The sequence below is a fragment of the Silene latifolia genome, chromosome 8, assembly GCF_048544455.1.
Source record: "Silene latifolia isolate original U9 population chromosome 8, ASM4854445v1, whole genome shotgun sequence".
In the NCBI taxonomy this organism is placed as follows: domain Eukaryota; kingdom Viridiplantae; phylum Streptophyta; class Magnoliopsida; order Caryophyllales; family Caryophyllaceae; genus Silene; species Silene latifolia.
The window spans coordinates 23,898,507-23,917,870 of record NC_133533.1 but is presented as its reverse complement, the minus strand read 5'-3'; the positions used below and the strand labels follow the sequence as shown (position 1 = coordinate 23,917,870).

The 19,364-nt window shown below is 37.5% G+C and overlaps 2 protein-coding genes across 2 annotated transcripts; both read left to right on the top strand.

Moving 5' to 3' along the window:
- Positions 1–7,305: 7,305 nt before the first annotated feature.
- On the top strand, positions 7,306–11,246 carry LOC141594862 (uncharacterized). Its single transcript, XM_074414849.1, has 6 exons — positions 7,306–7,923; positions 8,272–8,386; positions 8,486–9,507; positions 9,618–10,044; positions 10,156–10,553; positions 10,722–11,246. Exons 1-6 carry the CDS (start codon positions 7,306–7,308, stop codon positions 11,244–11,246), a joined length of 3,105 nt encoding a protein of 1,034 aa, XP_074270950.1.
- Positions 11,247–16,181: 4,935 nt separating this feature from the next.
- LOC141594211 (uncharacterized) lies at positions 16,182–18,202 on the top strand. Its single transcript, XM_074414361.1, has 3 exons — positions 16,182–17,136; positions 17,212–17,757; positions 18,067–18,202. The coding sequence occupies exons 1-3, from the start codon at positions 16,300–16,302 to the stop codon at positions 18,172–18,174; spliced, it is 1,491 nt and encodes a 496-aa protein (XP_074270462.1). The 5' UTR covers positions 16,182–16,299; the 3' UTR covers positions 18,175–18,202.
- The last annotated feature ends 1,162 nt before the right edge of the window (positions 18,203–19,364 follow it).

Genomic DNA, 19,364 nt, shown 5'->3' with positions numbered 1-19,364 from the left:
CTGCGGCAGTACGGGTTAAATTGCGGTGACCAATCACACAATTGACGACATCGAATCACCAAAAGGGACCAAGGCTCGCCGGACAATCATCAAAACATTACAATTATAGCTATATAATTCATTTTGAGCCTAATCGTTACAATTTCATTTTATAATTTACCCTAACATGTGCAACTACCAATATAAACTTAATTTTTACCCTTAACATAACTTTTACTACTAATACGATTTAATTCAAAAGTGTACTCATATGTAATTTATACTAACTATAACAATAATGATCCCGAAATGACAAATATTGCATGAAAAACCGCAAACAAGCAACGGGTGACCCGGGCCAGTGGGGCCAGCCGTGGCTCGCCGAACTCGCGCCGCCACCCCCACACCTCCATTTCTCCATTTTTGTTCAGTATAAGACCGTCTGAAACATAATTAATCGTTCCCAATACTAACTTGTTAACTAAAACTAACAAAAATACATGAATTAAACATGCATGCAATCATTTTAACATGTGAAATTAACTACTTAATTAAAAATCACAAAAACATACAAAAATCAAAGCATGTGACGATTTTTCGTCGAGTAACTCGAAATATGTTACCTTAAGCTAGAAAATGAGCAATTAGCACCTTAAAACCCAAACCCTAACAAGCAACTAGCCGCTATCCTCGACAATATACGAGTCCCCAAACTCGTCCTCCAATTCTTCACCTAATTAAACAATAAAAACACAATATATAAGTATAAATACCAAAATTTACCAAAATTCGTCTTAAAACAACTTCAAGAAAACTGAAATTAAAACATACTAGGTTGTAGATCTCGACGAGAGGATTCCGGAAATGTAAATTTTGCGAAAATCCGATAAGAAATGAGGAAGTTATGTCGAATTTTGACTTTAAAAGCTTGAGTTTTTATATAAATGGTGTTTTTGGAAAAGTTGAGGATGATGAAACAAGAAAATCAGAAAAAAGAAAGGTAGGGGGAGGGGGTGCCGCGGGTTAGAGGAGAAAGAGAGGAAAGGTGCGGGTTTAGTCGGGATTTTACGAGTCGGTTTTGGCTCGTTTCGATAATAATTAGAACCGTCGGTCAAATGCAAATTCCGACAAGCCCAAAGTTTTTAAACACGAGATTACAAGAAAATTGAATACTCATACGACCCATTTCCAAATTCGTTTACCCAATGTTCAAAAGAATTGTCATTCCCCCCCCGATACGCCCTTATTTCGAAATAAAAAGTTTTACACGGTTTAAACTATTTTTAAACATTTCGAAACTATCAAAATAAATACTTTTCTTCAAAATATAATAAAATTATATTTTTTTGAATTATTTTTACTTTAAATACTTAAATATCAAATTTTATTTGATTAATAAATTATTTTCGAAATATATTAATGGTCCGAAATTACGGGGCGTTACAATCACCCCTCCTTTTAAAAAGTTTCGTCCTCGAAACTTAGAAGGAGAAATTATAGTTATAAGAAAATATAGGTATCTTTTCAATGAAACGGTGATACTCTCGTTGATCAGACAAGAACATCCACATTCATATCAAGACATAAAAATATTTCTACACCAATAAATGAGAAAACCCATTATTGGGACGTCACCAACAACGAGATTTAACATTCACTAATGTTAAAACCATTGCAAATTATAAAAGCATTTTCAAACTTTTAGTTTAAAGTTCTATAATAAGAATAATAATCAAAAGAGCTGTATGAATTTCATGAGGTAAGAATTGAAGTCGAACCTAAATGGGTGTCAAAGATGGAGTTTCATAGGTTACCAACATCAAACTTATGAGAGGAGTATGATGAAGTAAGGAAAAGAGGTATGAGCAGTAACGCTCATGATCAAGGAAGAAGGAAAATCAGACAACAAGGAAATGCCAGACACTTTTATCACAAACTACAACAACACCCAAGACGGTTCCAAAAACTTCCTAACAACAAAACTCATAACCACATCACTCCCAAGGGTTTCCTCAATTGCTTATGTTACCTCATCCTAATCTACTCCCTGAAACAAGGTATTCCACTATAAGCGTGATCTCATCGTTCCAAATCCTCAAACATCCAGAAACAACTTCCACAAGCCTAAGGTCAAGGCTTCCAACAAAGCTATATTCGTATCCAACTAGTGTCAACTATGGTTTCCTCAAAAAGTAAACCTTCAATCAAGAATCCCAACACCAAGCTATAAACTCCAAGAGAAAGTTCCTCAAATATTCCACAAGATTCTCATTTCAAAACAAGGTAGTAACATACCAACCCCAAACTCTGAAAAATCAATAGGATCTCAAGTTTTCTATCCTTTTGCTTATTAAGGATTGCCAAAAGCGGATCTACACTTAGCTACAACATCATCCCATCATCTCAAGTACTCAACGCGACCTCAAGGTCTATAAATCTATAGGTTAACAAATTCTTCTCAACACTAAGTCTCTCTCAACTCAAGAACTCTCAAGAGTCAACTAAAATACCAAATCACATCACCAAACCATTATGGTCATCAACATCTCAAGGAATATTCTTTCAAATTTGACATCCTAAAACTTACTTACCATCAAATTCCCAAGGAACAAGGTCTTAATTGTAACAACACTTTATCACCTCAAAGTTCCTAAAACCATAAGTGAAACTATGTTCTTTAACCTAACAATTGGTGTCAACCAAACCATTACCCTTTCTAGTTACCAAAACAAGTGCTAAGACTTCCCAACAATGTAGCTTACTCTCACTCTCATAACATACTTCAAGTAGTAATTAATATCACTCACTAAAACCAACAAATAATCCCACATTTAACATTTCCCACACGATAACATATACATTATCAAACCCTCATATCCAAAGTGATTATGGAAGCCAAACCCAAACTCGGCTACTTAGTCAATCCTATATCCTCAAATCACATCTCACTAACTCTGTAAACATGGTCAACAGGGTACCAACTATACTAAGGAGATAAGGAGTGATAACGGGATAGAGAAACGGTAAAATATTTTCAAAGGGTGCATGAACCTGACAAGTTAGGAAACTAAGGAGTCAGACCGTAAAGATAACGGTTGACAAAAATAAGAGGTATTCGAGTTAAGAAGATATCTAGGGCAAGAAGAAGATACGTAAACTTTGGCAAAAAAACAGGGTTCAACAAACGTTAAAGAGAGGGAAGGATAACAGAAGTGGCATAATGAAAGGGTTACCGCTTACCAAACACTCATCAAAGCTTATGATCGATATGATAAGGTTACATCACTAAGGTGCTCAACAAAGCCTCAAAAGTCTACCAAATCATAGGACTAACAAGGACTCCACAATGGTAGGTATTCCTCAACTCAATTGGTTCTAAGAGCCAAAATCAATTCACCACACAAATTCATTTGTTACCATCCATGTCCCAAAGTATCTCCTTTACCATTCTCATCATCGAACTTCACTTACTATGTCATCCCCAAGTACCATGGCTTGTTTACTCCCTCATCTCACGACTTAATACTTCTAGTCTCCGATACCATAAATTAGAATCACATCTTTGAACTCACGAACTACATTGAACAACATTCCACCAAAATTCCCAAATTCAGATATGATTAAAAAGGTCAACCACGTGTTCTCAAACTTCGAAAGGTCAACAAGGGCTACTCTATACTAGATTTGGTCAACTCAAAAGGTTTAACAAACTAACTAATTCCAAAGTACGATACCAATCCATTAAGCAACGTCAATGTCCTATTGTATTCCTTTCAAGGCCTACAAGGATTAGGGCTAATTATCATTCCTTAAATTTTCCACAAGAAACATCAAGACTCTCAAATGAAGTAGCTCAGGTTCATTCCATCTTATGTACTAAGGTAGTACCCATGCTCAATCATCTATAACAAACAAGCTCTCAATAGTCATAAATCCCAAGGTGTTTCTCAACTCACTAGGCTCCCATATCAAGCACAACTAACAAGACTAACCAAAGGATCCCAAGTTATATTCTCCTATACAACTCAAACCTTAAACAATCAATTTCTCAACTCGTTCACGCCCTCCAAAGTTACATTCTCTCAAAACCGGGTTCTCTTAAACAAGGGGACTATCCTGCGGAATAAAAGGAAGGTGTCCACATGGACTTTTGTTATAAGGAGAAAACGAACCAAGGATGAATCAGGAGAAAGAATTGAAGAGTAGTTACCAAGGTGAGATAAGAGGAATTTGAAAGACGAATGAACAACGAAATTGGAAGATTAAGGTAAGATACACTGAATACGGAAAGAAATATCGAAAAAGTGGAAGCATTCTTCATTTGGCATAACCAATCTTTAACGGCACCAAAATTAATAACTAACAATCAAATAACCTAACAATTAGCAATCACAAACAGACTACCACATAAAATCCTAACTCTACCCATCCTACCCATCTCTCAAGTTTATTATTTAAAGGTCAAGTGATTATAGGTGGGGTGCACAAACGTGCGTCGGGAGCAAATAAGCTCGATACCAACCGTGACACCCTTAAGTTTTAGCCTTAAATAAAGACGTAAATTCTACCGGAAAAACTGACAGGATATGTTTGTAATTGGTTCAACTAGATAAAACCTGTAATTTCAAAAATTTTCCTAAACCATTCACAAACATTTCCAGAAGAAGAGTGCCATAACCTGCAATTTCTAACAAACTAATTTACATACATAACTAAAGACGCGGGAATTTAGTGATAGAAGCCAAAATAGAAAAGGGAGACATATGTCCCTTCAAATTATATACAAAACCAAAAGTTAAAAAGGTTTACTATAAGAATAGCCAAACTAGGTCCAAGGTTCCTTATGCTCACTAGCTCGTCTGTGACCCCAACAAAGCATCATCAACCTGTCAATCGCATTTTATATAAACACGAAAGCCACAATTCAGTGGGGAGTAACTTCGAGTCCTCCCAGCCACGAATCGTCATAATTAATGTAACATGTAGAAAAACATGTAAACAATATGATAATTAATCTAATTTCCAAGTATTATAACATATGAATACTAAATTGACCAATTTAAACTATCATGTGAAACATATAACAAATTGTAATCCAAACTTTATCAATTGTAACCGGCTTACATCTCACCTATTACAATTCATAAAATCACCATACAAGAAAGGGCAATATATCAAAGACAGGGCATAAGTTCTTAGTACGGAATAGTCACTCAGAACTCGAGTCTATACCACGAGGTAGGGAAGGTAATCGAACCGGTATCTTGGCTCGGTTAATAATATTAATAAAACATGGCCAAGACACAACACAACCCTAGCCTAAAATCACAAGAGACCTAGACATGCGGATACACACCACCGCACCCAAGACCCACAATTTTTCTAAAACAAAGTGAGTACCCTAAGGAGTCCACCAAAGGGTTGGCTAGTACTTAAGCTGACCACTTACTATCAAAATAAGTAACGAGGTCATGCCCCAACTTGGATATAAATCCACTAGTCAGGAACACAAAGGCTATTAAGCAGTGAACATATACTCGTCAGAGACTATAAAGACCTATCTATGACAAACACAACAACCTGCAAGAGATATTCAATACCCATTTCAATTCTAGCAATTTTAACAATATTAAAGGCTTTAGGGAATCTAGGGCCATTTTTACAATATAAGAAGCTACTCAAATCAACTAACTACACATGTGAAACATAAATATAATAAATGGCCTAAAACAAGAAAAAGACCGATTATCCAATTCATATAAAATTTCATCCAACCGAATTTTTACCCGCAACCCCAGCCCTGCGACAGTGCGGGTTAAATTGCGGTGACCAATCACACAATTGACTCGACATCGAATCGAAAAGGGACCAAGGCTCGATTTTCAAGACAATCATCAAAACATTACAATTATAGCTATATAATTCATTTTGAGCCTAATCGTTACAATTTCATTTTATAATTTACCCTAACATGTGCAACTACCAATATAAACCTAATTTTTACCCTTAACATAACTTTTACTACTAATACGATTTAATTCAAAAGTGTACTCATATGTAATTTATACTAACTATAACAATAATGATCCCGAAATGACAAATATTGCATGAAAAACCGCGAAACAAGCAACGGGCTGACCCGGGCCAGCCAGGTGGCCACCGTGGGCCTCGCCCGGCTCTCTTCGCCGCCACCCCCACACCTCCATTTCTCCATTTTTGTTCAAGATAAGACCGTCTCGAAACATAATTAATCGTTCCCAATACTAACTTGTTAACTAAAACTAACAAAAATACATGAATTAAACATGCATGCAATCATTTTAACATGTGAAATTAACTACTTAATTAAAAATCACAAAAACATACAAAAATCAAAGCATGTGACGATTTTTCGTCGAGTAACTCGAAATATGTTACCTTAAGCTAGAAAATGAGCAATTAGCACCTTAAAACCCAAACCCTAACAAGCAACTAGCCGCTATCCTCGACAATATACGAGTCCCCAAACTCGTCCTCCAATTCTTCACCTAATTAAACAATAAAAACACAATATATAAGTATAAATACCGAAATTTACCAAAATTCGTCTTAAAACAACTTCAAGAAAACTGAAATTAAAACATACTAGGTTGTAGATCTCGACGAGAGGATTCCGGAAATGTAAATTTTGCGAAAATCCGATAAGAAATGAGGAAGTTATGTCGAATTTTGACTTTAAAAGCTTGAGTTTTTATATAAATGGTGTTTTTGGAAAAGTTGAGGATGATGAAACAAGAAAATCAGAAAAAAAGAAAGGTAGGGGGAGGGGGTGCCGCGGGTTAGAGGAGAAAGAGAGGAAAGGTGCGGGTTTAGTCGGGATTTTACGAGTCGGTTTTGGCTCGTTTCGATAATAATTAGAACCGTCGGTCAAATGGAAATTCCGACAAGCCAAAAGTTTTTAAACACGAGATTACAAGAAAATTGAATACTCATACGACCCATTTCCAAATTCGTTTACCCAATGTTCAAAAGAATTGTCATTCCCCCCCCCGATACGCCCTTATTTCGAAATAAAAAGTTTTACACGGTTTAAACTATTTTTAAACATTTCGAAACTATCAAAATAAATACTTTTCTTCAAAATATAATAAAATTATATTTCTTTGAATTATTTTTACTTTAAATACTTAAATATCAAATTTTATTTGATTAATAAATTATTTTCGAAATATATTAACGGTCCGAAATTACGGGGCGTTACACATCTCATCACTTAGCTTCTCAACAGCGGGACTCCCTTTCAACACTAAGTGTGATGTACAATCTGTTGATGTACACTTGCGCCTCATGGATTACTTTCAGTCTGTTGGTTGTGATGCTGAGGGTTTAAAGGGGGGTCTATGGGTTGGGTGGAAAAGCAGTTGTAAGTTAGAATGTAAAGGTAGTTTGTGGTACTTGTGTTGTGTTTATGGTGAACCTAATCATACTAAAAGAGGTGTTGTGTGGGAATCGTTTACTAATCTTCTTAATTCCCTCGACAAACCCTTCCTGCTTATTGGAGACTTCAACCAAGTGGAGTACTCTTCTGATAAGTTAGAGGGTGATAATTTGACTAGAGGGGCTGACTTATTCTCATACTGGAAGAATACAATTTGTCTGATGGATATCCCCTTTAAGGGTCCTAGGTTCACTTGGTGCAATAATAGGGAGAGCCCACATCGGATTTACGAAAGACTAGATAAGGTTTTTGCTTCCAATGATTGGCTTTTTATTTTCCCTAATACTTTCATCAAGCACTTACCTATCCAAATTTCTGATCATGCGCCTATAATCCTTTGTACAAATATGGTTCTCTACACCAAGAAGAAAGTTTACAGACTTGAGACTTGGTGTTTTGACTATGCTGAATGTAATAGTCTTATTAAGGAAAGATGGGAAAAAAATGATAACGGTGATGATTCTCAGGTTCTTTTGTCCAAATTACGTCGTACCAATAATGCCTTCAGAGTTTGGGCTTGTAACAAAAAAAGACGAGTGGGGATTAAAGTGGAGTGCATTTGATCAGGAACTTGAGTCCTATCTCATTGATATTGAGAATGATGGTGTCACTGATAATTATATTTTATGTCACAAAAAACTTATGGAATTCGCTACTGTTGCTGGCACTTATTGGTGACAACGTGCAAAACTGAAATGGAATTGTGAGGGAGACACGTGCACTAAATACTTTTCAATTGGGTTAAAGGACGGTCTGGTGCTAATACTATCTTGGGTATTAAGAAGGAGTCTAATGAATGGACTTTTGATATGAAGGAGATTGGTGGCTTGTTTCTTAAACACTTTTCCACTATTTTTAAGTCTAATGTTGAGCCTGAGTGCTTTGACAATTACATGTGTAATTATGGTTATCTTTTTGATAATCTCAAGCGTAAATTAGGCTTTGAGGAGAGGGCCAAGTTGGGTCGTGTCTATTCGAGAAATGAAGTACGATAGGCTGTTTTCCAATTGGGTCCCCTAAAATCACCAGGTCCTGACGGTATACCAGCGGCCTTTTACCAGAAGTATTGGGCTATTGTTAAGAAGGATGTGATTAATGATGCTCTCAATATTCTCAACTCGGGTAATGTGATTAAAGATTTTAATAAAACCTTTATTGTTCTCATTCCTAAAAATGATTGTCCGGAGAGAGTTGGGGATTTTCGGCCGATTAATCTATGCAATGTTATTATGAAGGTTGTTACAAAATGTATTGCGAATAGAATAAAAGGGATTATGGATGATCTAGTTGGTCCATTCCAAAGTGCTTTCGTCCCAAATAGAAGTATTGCGGATAATATTGTCATTGCCCAAGAAATTCTTCATGTTATAAATCATAGGAATTATGGTAAGGAGGGTTTGATGACGGTTAAGGCTAATATGAGTAAAGCTTATGGTACACTTAACTGGAACTTCATTAGAGGGGTGCTCTCCAGCTTAAACTTGTCGGGCTCTATGGTTCACCTTATTATGAGTACTATTGAAACTGTTACATATGATATTCTGATTAATGGTGCACCTATGGAAAAATTTGAACCTCGCTGTGGGATTAGGCAAGGTGATCCTTTATCTCCGTATATTTTCGCGCTTTGCACGGAAGTTCTTTCTCAAATGATTCTATACGCTCAAGATGGCACCTTCATTAAGAGTATTAAAATTTGCAAGAATGGACCGGATATATCTCATTTATTATTTGCGGATGATTCTTTCTTCTTTATTCGCGGTGATTATGGGGACTTGGACTTTCTTATGAACATTATTGATGAATATTGTGTTGCCTCTAGGCAATGCATTAATAAAGATAAGTCCTCTATTCTTTTCAGCCGGAATTGCTCACTTATGACGGTCAAGAAGTGCTTGGCTGAGTACAAATTTGTACCTAAGCATGATCTTGGCAACTATCTTGGCCTACCAACGAGTATTGGGTCTTCTAAAAGGGACCTATTTAAATTTCTTGTTGCAAAACCTAACGCAGGCTATCCTCTTGGAATAATATTCTTCTCTCTTCGGCTGGTAAATTGACCCTTATTCGTTCTGTTCTTTCTTCACTATCTCTTTTCTATCTATCGGTATTTCGCATACCGGTAAGTGTAACGTCAAAGCTTTAGTCTCTGATGGTGCAGTTTTGGTGGAGTGGAACTAGAATTAATAAGTCTATTCATTGGTGTAGTCAAGACTTCGTTAGTAGGCCGGTGGGAGAAGGGGGTCTTGGTCTTCGCAATATTGGCTGTTTTAACCAAGCCCTTCTTGCCAAGTCTGCTTGGAGAATTTTAAGTGTTCCAAGAAGCCTTATTAGCAAAGTTATTGGTCCCAAGCTTGGTATGCAAAATGATCCTCTTTTTCAGAACCAATGGAAGACTCCCCAAGCGTCGTCATGGGCTCTAAAAAGCTTTATCTGGGGCTCTGATCTTATTTACAACAATATTGCTTGGACGATTGGCGCGCCCTATCGTGTTAATGCCTGGACGAGTAGATGGATCGAGAGCTATAGTCTTCGTGATCTCAGTGGGGATTTTATTGATGCTCCTACTAATGCTACGTTCCTGGTTGGTGATCTTCATGATAATCATAGGAGATGAGATTTCTCCTCTTTTGGTTTCGACCCAGGTGAAGGAGTTAAAAAGAAAATCCTCGCAACTTATATCCTCTGTCAACCTTCAGATGACTCATTCTACTGGAAATTGTCCAAACATGGCGATTTCGCTGTCAAGTCTGGGTATTATGCTGCTGCTAAGGGCTTATCTATTGGTTCTAACTCGGTTGCTGATCGCTCTAGGATGTCGGCATTCTGCAAATCAAAGCTATGGCAATTGCCTATTTCTATCAAACTAAGGGTGTTTTTATGGAAATTTATGGCTAATGCCCTTCCCGTTGGCTCTGAATTTCTTAAACGAAATATGCATTGGCGCTCTACGTGTTCTCTTTGTGAAGGCTCTTCCCCCTGTGTGGAATCTATCTCTCATCTCTTCAGAGATTTTAGTTTTGCAAAGGCTCTTTGGTTTGGCTGCCCTTTAGGACTGAGACTCACAGATTGGGTGGATATTGATGTTAGGGATTGGGTGATAAACTGGGTTACTTACTTTCTAAAAAGGCCTGATCCTAACTCCCTCCTTTTTCCCTTTCTTACTACCATCTGGAGAATTTGATGTTGCAGGAATGAGATGATCTTCCAGAATCACCGCCCTTGGCCTATGAGTGCTCTCACTACTATTCTGGCTGACATTTAGTGTATGAATGACGTTGTGTGTAGCAAGAGCACTTGCCTTATTCAAGCGCCTCTCGTGGATATCTCTCCTGATTTTGTTTTAGCAAAGAGGATTAGAAATTCCTTTCCTTTTTGGATTGTAGGTGGGCCTGATTGTGGGAATGTTTGCACTGTCAAGTGTGATGCTGCTTGGAGAGAGGATAGAAGTTCTGGCATGGGGTGGTGCTTGTTGGATGGTAATGGAACCTTAAGGACTATTGCTCATGCTCGCACGTTTGCTTCATCTGCCCTGCATGCCGAAGGACATGCTACTATCATGGCGCTAAAATGGGCCTTGGATGAAGGCTATCTCCATATTAGACTTGTTACAGATTGTCTTATTTTAGTTATGCAGGTTGCCGAAGCAGAGAAGGCGATTGCGTCTATTAGTTGCATTATCCAGGATCTTAAGTCTACTGCGTCTCGTTTCCACTGTTGTTCTCTTAGTTATTGTCCTAGGAGAGTAAATAGGATAGCTCATAATCTTGCCCAGAAAGCTCTATTGTAAGCTATGCTATGTACTGCTATCAAAAAAAAAAAAAATTGATAGGTAAAAATGAAACTGAAAAATTAATTAATAGAACTGATAATGTCATGAAATGCGTGTGTTAGAGCATTGTCCCACATTAGTAAACTTAGAGTGAGGAGACAAGTTTACAAGTTAGTGGGCTACTCCTCTTATCACCAATGGATTATGTACAATATAGAACGTAACTTGCTCGTGGGCCGGCGGTCTCCTATTTATAAGCCAGTTGCGAAGGACTTAACAATTTTAATACTTCTTGAATGTGGAGTATTCAATTGTCCATCAAAGGTATTCCTAAAATAGAAAGGCAAACAATAGTCTGAAATACCCAATGAAATAGACAAATAAATGAATGGGACAGAGGGGTAATTCATAATGAGGGTTTGCATATGGTTAACATGATTCATATGCGATGCAAATGAGATCATCTGTCCCAGAGTTTGAAAATCATCTTTTATAATTGTGCAAATATTGGACGGGTTTTATTTTTCCATGGGCGGTTTTACTTTTTCATGGACGAAAATTACCATTTTACCCCTTTTATTTCAACTCCCAAATTTTCAATTTTCTCTCTCTATATTCAATTCTCCTCTTAAATCTTGTATGGACGAAAATGGAAGAATTCCGCGATTGATTTGACACTAGCTGAAATATGAGGTTGATAGGATTGGGAAACAATACGGTTGTATGTAGGGATGGCAATGGGTAGGGTTTGGGTCGGGTCCACTCAGACCCGGACCCGAGATTTTCCCTTTGGACCCGTACCCGACCCAGACCCGCAGGGGTCTAAAATTTGAGGACCCATACTCGGACCCTATGGGTAAGGGTCGGGTCAGGGTCTACCCGCGGGTCCGAGTTTCAGCCACTTTAATAGCAGGATTAATAGTTATGGGGTTTATAATATTAAAAAAAAAAAATCATACTACTTTAACATTATGAGTTTATTAATCTCTATTGTACACTACCAAATCCAATATACATACCAAACAGATTAAGAAAAACAAAGAAGACCTAAATTAATTTTACCTCCAAATACATGTGAAAGAATCAAACTCGGAACCCTAAAATCAATACCGTACTTGATAACCGTCTCCATCTGACCGTCGCTGGCTGCCGTTAATGGTGGTTGTCGGTCGCCTCCTATTAGAGAGGTGATTGTCAGTCGCGTATCAGTGATGTGGTGGTGGTTTCCTTGTGTCGGTGGTGGAGTGGTGGTATTGTCAGAAGAGTTTGGTTGGGTTTTATCACTTTATGGGATGAGGGAAGAGAAACAGACTTTAGTTGCTTTGGTTTCTGCGATCTGCCAGTATGAATTCAGAAAAGTTGTGATTTTGATTTTTATTTTTATTTTTTTTTAGTAAAGGGTCTAAGGGTCGGGTATGGGTCTCATAACTTAGACCCGGACCCGAAAATTTTTCTTAAGACCCATACCCATTGGGTCTGAAAAAATGAGACCCATACCCGACCCATTAGGGTCTGACCCTGAGGGTCTGGGTCGGGTCCCCAACCCACTGCCATCCCTAGTTGTATGCTATGAGCTCATCAAACAAGTCCTTTGTGAACCCTAGTATTAGTGCATTTGTTCTGTTTTTCTGCTCTTTGATGCTTTTAATTAAGGGTAGTGTTAGGGCGCCACCAGGTGGTACCGAAACTCAGTGCCACCCAAATTAAAAAAATAAAATAAATTAAAAAACTTAAGAATTGGTTTACGTTTAGGCGCCAAATACTAAGGGTAATAGAGTATTTTGCTATTTAGTGATTATGAGAGATTTAACAGGAAAATCATATCTTTTTTTTTTTTGACAATAATGAACTTTATATATATTAAACCAACAAACAAAGAAGCGTTGAGTACATGTAAAACATCAGCCAGTAGACAAGCTTACTGACCAGTGAACATATCTACGAAGGAAACTACGAATTGTGCACAAAGAGTGGCGCAATTCGATTGGTACTGGCTTTGTGGAGGCCAGAACAGTAGATAATTTTTTTGAAGTAACTTGGAAAGAAACGGAAGGTAGTGCGGCTGAGTGAGCTCTATACATGTTGAGAAGTAGGTCTTTCGTCGTTGCTGCAAAAACAGAGGAAGCCCGCACATGTTGAATAAAGGGAGTGCAAGAGATCGAATCCGAAGAAGACACAATGAACCGATCCCGAGGAGATGATCTGCAAACCAGAATAAAGTAAGTGACAGCAGAAAATGACAAATCACCGTCCAAAGTCGAGATGGAAATTTTGTTAGTGTTCTTCAAAAAGGATGGCCAAAGTACAGGCAGCTGAGAATGAGAAGCAAGAAGGTAGTCAGCCAGATGTAAAATCTGAAACGGGTTGACACTGCAGTTATCAAAGACAACAGAATTGTGAACCATCCAAATGGCCTTTAAAATACAAAGAAAATGAAGTAGGCACCGATCTGCAGCATCTGTGACCCTGTGAAAACATCCAATAAGATCAGCAAGCCATCGTTGCAAGCAAACCCCAGGGTTAGCTACAGAATTAATGCCAAGAGCCGAAGATAGCCAAACATGTCTAACAACAGTACAAGAGAGAAATAAATGATCTAAAGACTCAGAATGTGAGTGACAAAAAACACAGGAAGTACTCACCTGGATGCCTCGAATAGATAGATTTTCTAACGAGGGAAGGATATTATGAACTATACGCCAAACAAGAAGAGGAAACTTAGTAGAGCAGCGAAGACCCCAAAGAACTTTCCACGGAAAGACGGAGTAAAAAGAGGGAGAGCAGGAAAAGGATATATGTGACAATAAGAAATCATATCCTGATCGAACCGTGTAGACTTCATCTTCCGTGTATTTCCAGTAGAGAAAAATCATATCTAAAATCACTAAATTTGTGGAGTTTGTTACCCATCTTCTTCCTCCCACGTTTGAGTGTCATATTTTCTAGCAATACAAATGATCAAAATAACCATTAATCATTTTTTTTGTATTCGAATGAAAATTATTTCTTTAATAGAAATTAAGATGATTTTTTAGCATATTGCATGTTTTGAATGAACTATAAGCATTTTTATATAGTACTCGTAGTAAGTTTGTGGTCGAATGGTTTGAGTATTGTTCGGGTCATATTCGGATTTTGGGACATATCCGATTATTTTATTTGAGCACAAGTCGTAATATTTAGGCACCTAAATCGTAATTCGATTTGGATCATCGATCAAATTTCATATACAAATTTTGCAGCTTCGGTAGCATTTGATAATAATAATAATAATAATGCTAGTTTGGTATCGTTCTTTTAATCCTTATAATAAAAAACGTTATTCCTAATCTTCTATGTCGCAGTTGTCCGGAATTCTTAGAAGATGATACAAAAAATAAGAGTAAACTAATATTACTAAACTACCCTTTTTAGAAAATGTGGTTGAATTTTGAAATGTTTAAGAGGGAAGTGAAAAATTTGGATAATTTACTAAAATGCCATGGGTGGTACTGAAATTCAGCGCTACCGGGTGGCGCTATCTCATTATTCTTTAATTAGTATAGAGCTCGTGCTAAAGCACGGTATTTTAGAATGTCATGTGTAGAGAACTTAAACATTAGAGCTAATAATAATAGAAGTAATATATAAATAAACTTTGAATTTTATTTGTAATTATCTACAATTGTTAATGTGTAAAAATACTAAGAATTAAAATAGAACGAATTTTACATTTTTACTCGGAATAAGTTTATGATTAAAAAAAGAAGATTGTTAGTTTAATTACCAAAACTTATGCTTATTTTTATGCATTTGAAGCATATAACTATTTTTTGTAATTTTTGTTAAAATATACGGAGTAACAATTTAAACGGAGTAAAAAATTTAAAGAATAAAAAAGTGAAAAGCACACACTGATTTTAATAATATGAGTAAAATCTGCATATGTTTTAAATAGAAAATTTACGACATTTAAAATACATATATTTGACTAATAAGATAATAATGAATGAAATAAATTTGGCCCAACTATAGAAGTTGCGGTGTTTGATAAGATACTTTGACACATAAAGACCATATATTAAGTCCAATACATATCTAGATAAAGTTAGAGGCCCAATTTCTAGTTAAAAGCATTTAGGCGGGAAAATTTTCAGTTTTCTTATTCTTTTAGTTTAAGGGGGATTAACCATTCATCACTATGGATACTTGTTTACCTCTGTATTGTGTTCATGTACTTTGTCGTCTACAACCTACCCTGCTACCAACAAGGGACGCCCCTCTCTACCCCCTACCCTGCCACCACCAACATCACCGTCACAACAGCCGACGGACGACGTGCCTCTGCCTAACGTTGGCGACGACCGCCATTCCTCACCCAACGTTGGCGGCGGTCTAAACAAACCCTAATTTAATTAGTGTAAATCAATTCCTTAATTTGATATAATATACGTAATTACGTAATAAAATTTAGAATTAGAATTATTACTTGATCGCTGCCAGAATTAGCATCCATAATTGTGTACTTTGACGGATTTAATTAATCTTATAGATTTGATTAATTTTGTGATGGAGAGAATTAAAGAACTTTTTTTTTGTAAACAAATACTATTGAAAAATAATGAAAAAAAAAGTAATGAGTACGTCTATAAATGAGCAACTATTATATTGAAATACATAATAACTTGCAATTAAATATGTCATATAATAAATTACTCAATCACCCCATATAATTGATGATCTATTACCTTTTTTAGTCGATTTAAATGTGGATTTATGTCTAATACAGAATGATTGAGCAAAATCACTTCCTTTCCTAATTTCCTCTATCAATCTCTAGTCTCCATATGCGTCAAGAACTCTATTACTTAATACTAATTACTCATCTCTAACGAAATCCTCTCCAACATAAATACCTGAATTTTTTATATTTTCTACATACATAAAGCGGTACAAATTAAAGGATGGTCTCTCAATAACTCAGCGAGAGACCGCCTCTCCAAAATTGTAACCCGATAATATATATATACAATATATTGTTCTTCTTTGCTTCATAACGCAAGTAGTGGTAGTAGTGTAGTACAAAGAAGCCATGAAAGAATACTCAAGAGACTCAAATTCTTCCATAGTTTCCATACTAAAACCTCTCCCTAAATTAGCCTTGTCTCTTCTCCTCTCCCTTGCTATCTTCCTTATTATATACTCTCTCTATATATCACCCTCTTCTTCATGTGATCACCACTCTACAATCCGGACGTCGATTTTCGAGCCCAAGCCCGCTCCCGGCCCATCTCGATACGAACCCGACCCCGACCCGACTGACCTACGACACGTCGCGTTTGGTATTGCGGCGGCTGCGGACAACTGGGGAAATCGGAAAGAATACGTCAAGTATTGGTGGCCCGGGCCCAATGTGACCCGTGGGTTCGTCTTCCTCGACCGACCCGTTAACTTGACCCGGCCCGAAATCCCGTCGGACTACCCGACACTCGTGTTGTCGGACGGTACAGACCAATTCCCGTACTCGAATGAGAAAGGGTCAAGGTCGGCCTTACGATTAACCCGAATAGTGTCCGAGATGGTTCGGATGGGGTCGGGTTTGGATGGGGTGAGATGGTTTGTAATGGGAGACGACGATACCGTGTTTTTTACGGATAATTTGATTCGAGTCCTACGAAAGTATGACCATACAAAGATGTATTATATTGGTAGTAGCTCCGAGTCGCATATGCAAAATGTCGATTTTGCTTATGATATGGCGTTTGGAGGCGGAGGGTTTGCTATTAGTTATCCGTTAGCTAAGGCAATTGAGAAAATGCAGGATCGGTGTATCCAACGCTACGCCTCGTTGTATGGTTCGGATGATCGGATTCAGGCTTGTTTAGCTGAACTCGGTGTTCCCCTTTCTAAAGAACCCGGTTTTCACCAGGTTCGTTATTCCTCTTTACAAATTCTTATATAAGACGATCATATAACTTACACAATAATGTTGTCTTTATTGCAGTGTGATGTCTATGGAAATCTATTCGGGTTACTAGCAGCCCACCCGGTGGCGCCAATTATAACCTTACACCATCTCGACATAGTCGACCCGATTTTCCCCTACATGAGCCGGATCCAAGCCCTAGACCGGCTAAAAACACCCACAAAACTAGACTCCTCCGCGCTAATGCAACAATCAATTTGCTATGACACGGTCCGGAATTGGACTGTGTCGGTTTCGTGGGGTTACGCGATCCAGATAATCCGTGGCTCAATCCCGCCTCGAGAGATGCAACGACCAGCTCGAACGTTTGTGGATTGGTATAATAAAGATGATGCTTACGGGTTTTCGTTTAGTACAAGGGGATTTAGTGAGCACCCTTGTCAAGAGCCTTATGTGTATTATGTTAATGACACTCAAGTTGTTGACACGAACACGAATACGACAAGAAGTGAGTATGTAAAGTATGAAGTTCCTCGGCCTTATTGCTGGTGGACGATGAAAGATCCTGAAAAGATTGGTCGAATTGAGGTTTATAAGAAGATTAATCCTCACCGGTGGGACGAGGTACGTAGCTACGTACTAACTTGATTTTTTTTCATTTTTAAGCAACATTATTAAGACTATTCAACTAGTCACAATTTACGCATCTGAGCAGATGCATGTCAACTAGTTTAGCTTAGTTGGTAAAGTTATGAACGATGATACTCATAAGCTGAGTACTTAATAAATAGTTAGAACAAGATAGAACAAGGAAATGAGACAGAAAATCCGCTATACCTAATTTGAGACCTATAATCGCGACAAAGATTTAGTAAGAGTGTAATACCTATTATTTTTAAAAATATTTCGATGATTGTTGGTTTTATGACGCAGGGTCGAAGAAGGGATTGTTGTAGAGTACAACATAGAGATAAGGAAAATACAATGACGATTGATGTAGGACAATGTAGAGAAGACGAAGTGATGGAGCCGCTGTTTTAAAGTTGGGTATTGCTCTTTCACATACGGATTTTACTCATTCACATACGGATTTTACCTTTTTACCCCTCTTATTTTTTTTTCAATTTTCTCTTTCTGCTCTCCCTTCTCTCTCTTGCAACAATAATAAATTAGGGAGAAAAAACAGCTTCTTCCCCGCCATTGTCGGCTTGTCGCCACCATCATTCCCTTCACCACCACCAGCGGCTCGTCGACGCCTATCACCACCACCCGCACCTTGTCGCCCACTACCCTTCCGTCGCCAACAACAACCAACCACTTGCGCACCGAAGACCATAGTGAATCACAACCGAGCCACCACATCTGACCTCCTTATAAACCCCCAAAATTGACCACCCGAACTCCATCATAGCGTCTCCTTTATCCCTTGTATCTCCTTCGCACGCCATCGTCGTGCTCCTCTGCCGAATCGAGATGCAACCACTGCTATTAGCAGGGTGCAAATTACCTGGTTCAAACCCATAATTATCCATTCCCCATTAAACCCTAGTTGACAAAGTTAACTAATTAAAGAACGTATAACACAAATTAACTTAATCAATCAAAATTGGTGTAATGTATTCTTATTTTCTTTTAATTTTCTTTCCAATTGATAAGAATCTGTTATTTTCCCTTTTACAAATTCAAGTTTGAACTTAATTTACTGCCATCACATCCTTTTATTCTGAGTTATTTAGCTGATCGAGATATGACAAATGAACAAGCAAAACACAATGTCACAATCTATACTGATGGGAGGGGTAAGGGGTATCAACGGCAGCAGGCTACATTTATTGACATGTAAATGATCAGCTATCCAATCCGAAACTCGAATCCTTAACAACTTGATCTGAATTGAGATAGTTGATTTCACCGCTTCAGTTTTGTATGCCTTCGTTTTACAAGTTGCCATGTTTTGATTTAGTAAGAAATAGAGTTTTAGTTGCTGGCAAGAATGAGTATCCAAATTTTGTTTGACATGAGAGATGAGAGATTAAGATTCATTATTGTTGAACTTAGGAGGATTTTGTTTAGGTAGTAAGAGAGAAAAAAGAGAGAACAAGGTTTGATGAGAAGGGTATGTGATGGAAATATTATGAAAAAAAGTATGTGAAAGAGTAAAATGCGTATGTGAAAGAGTAACACCGTTAAAGTTATGAATTGGGGATTTGACAATTTTAACCGATTTGATT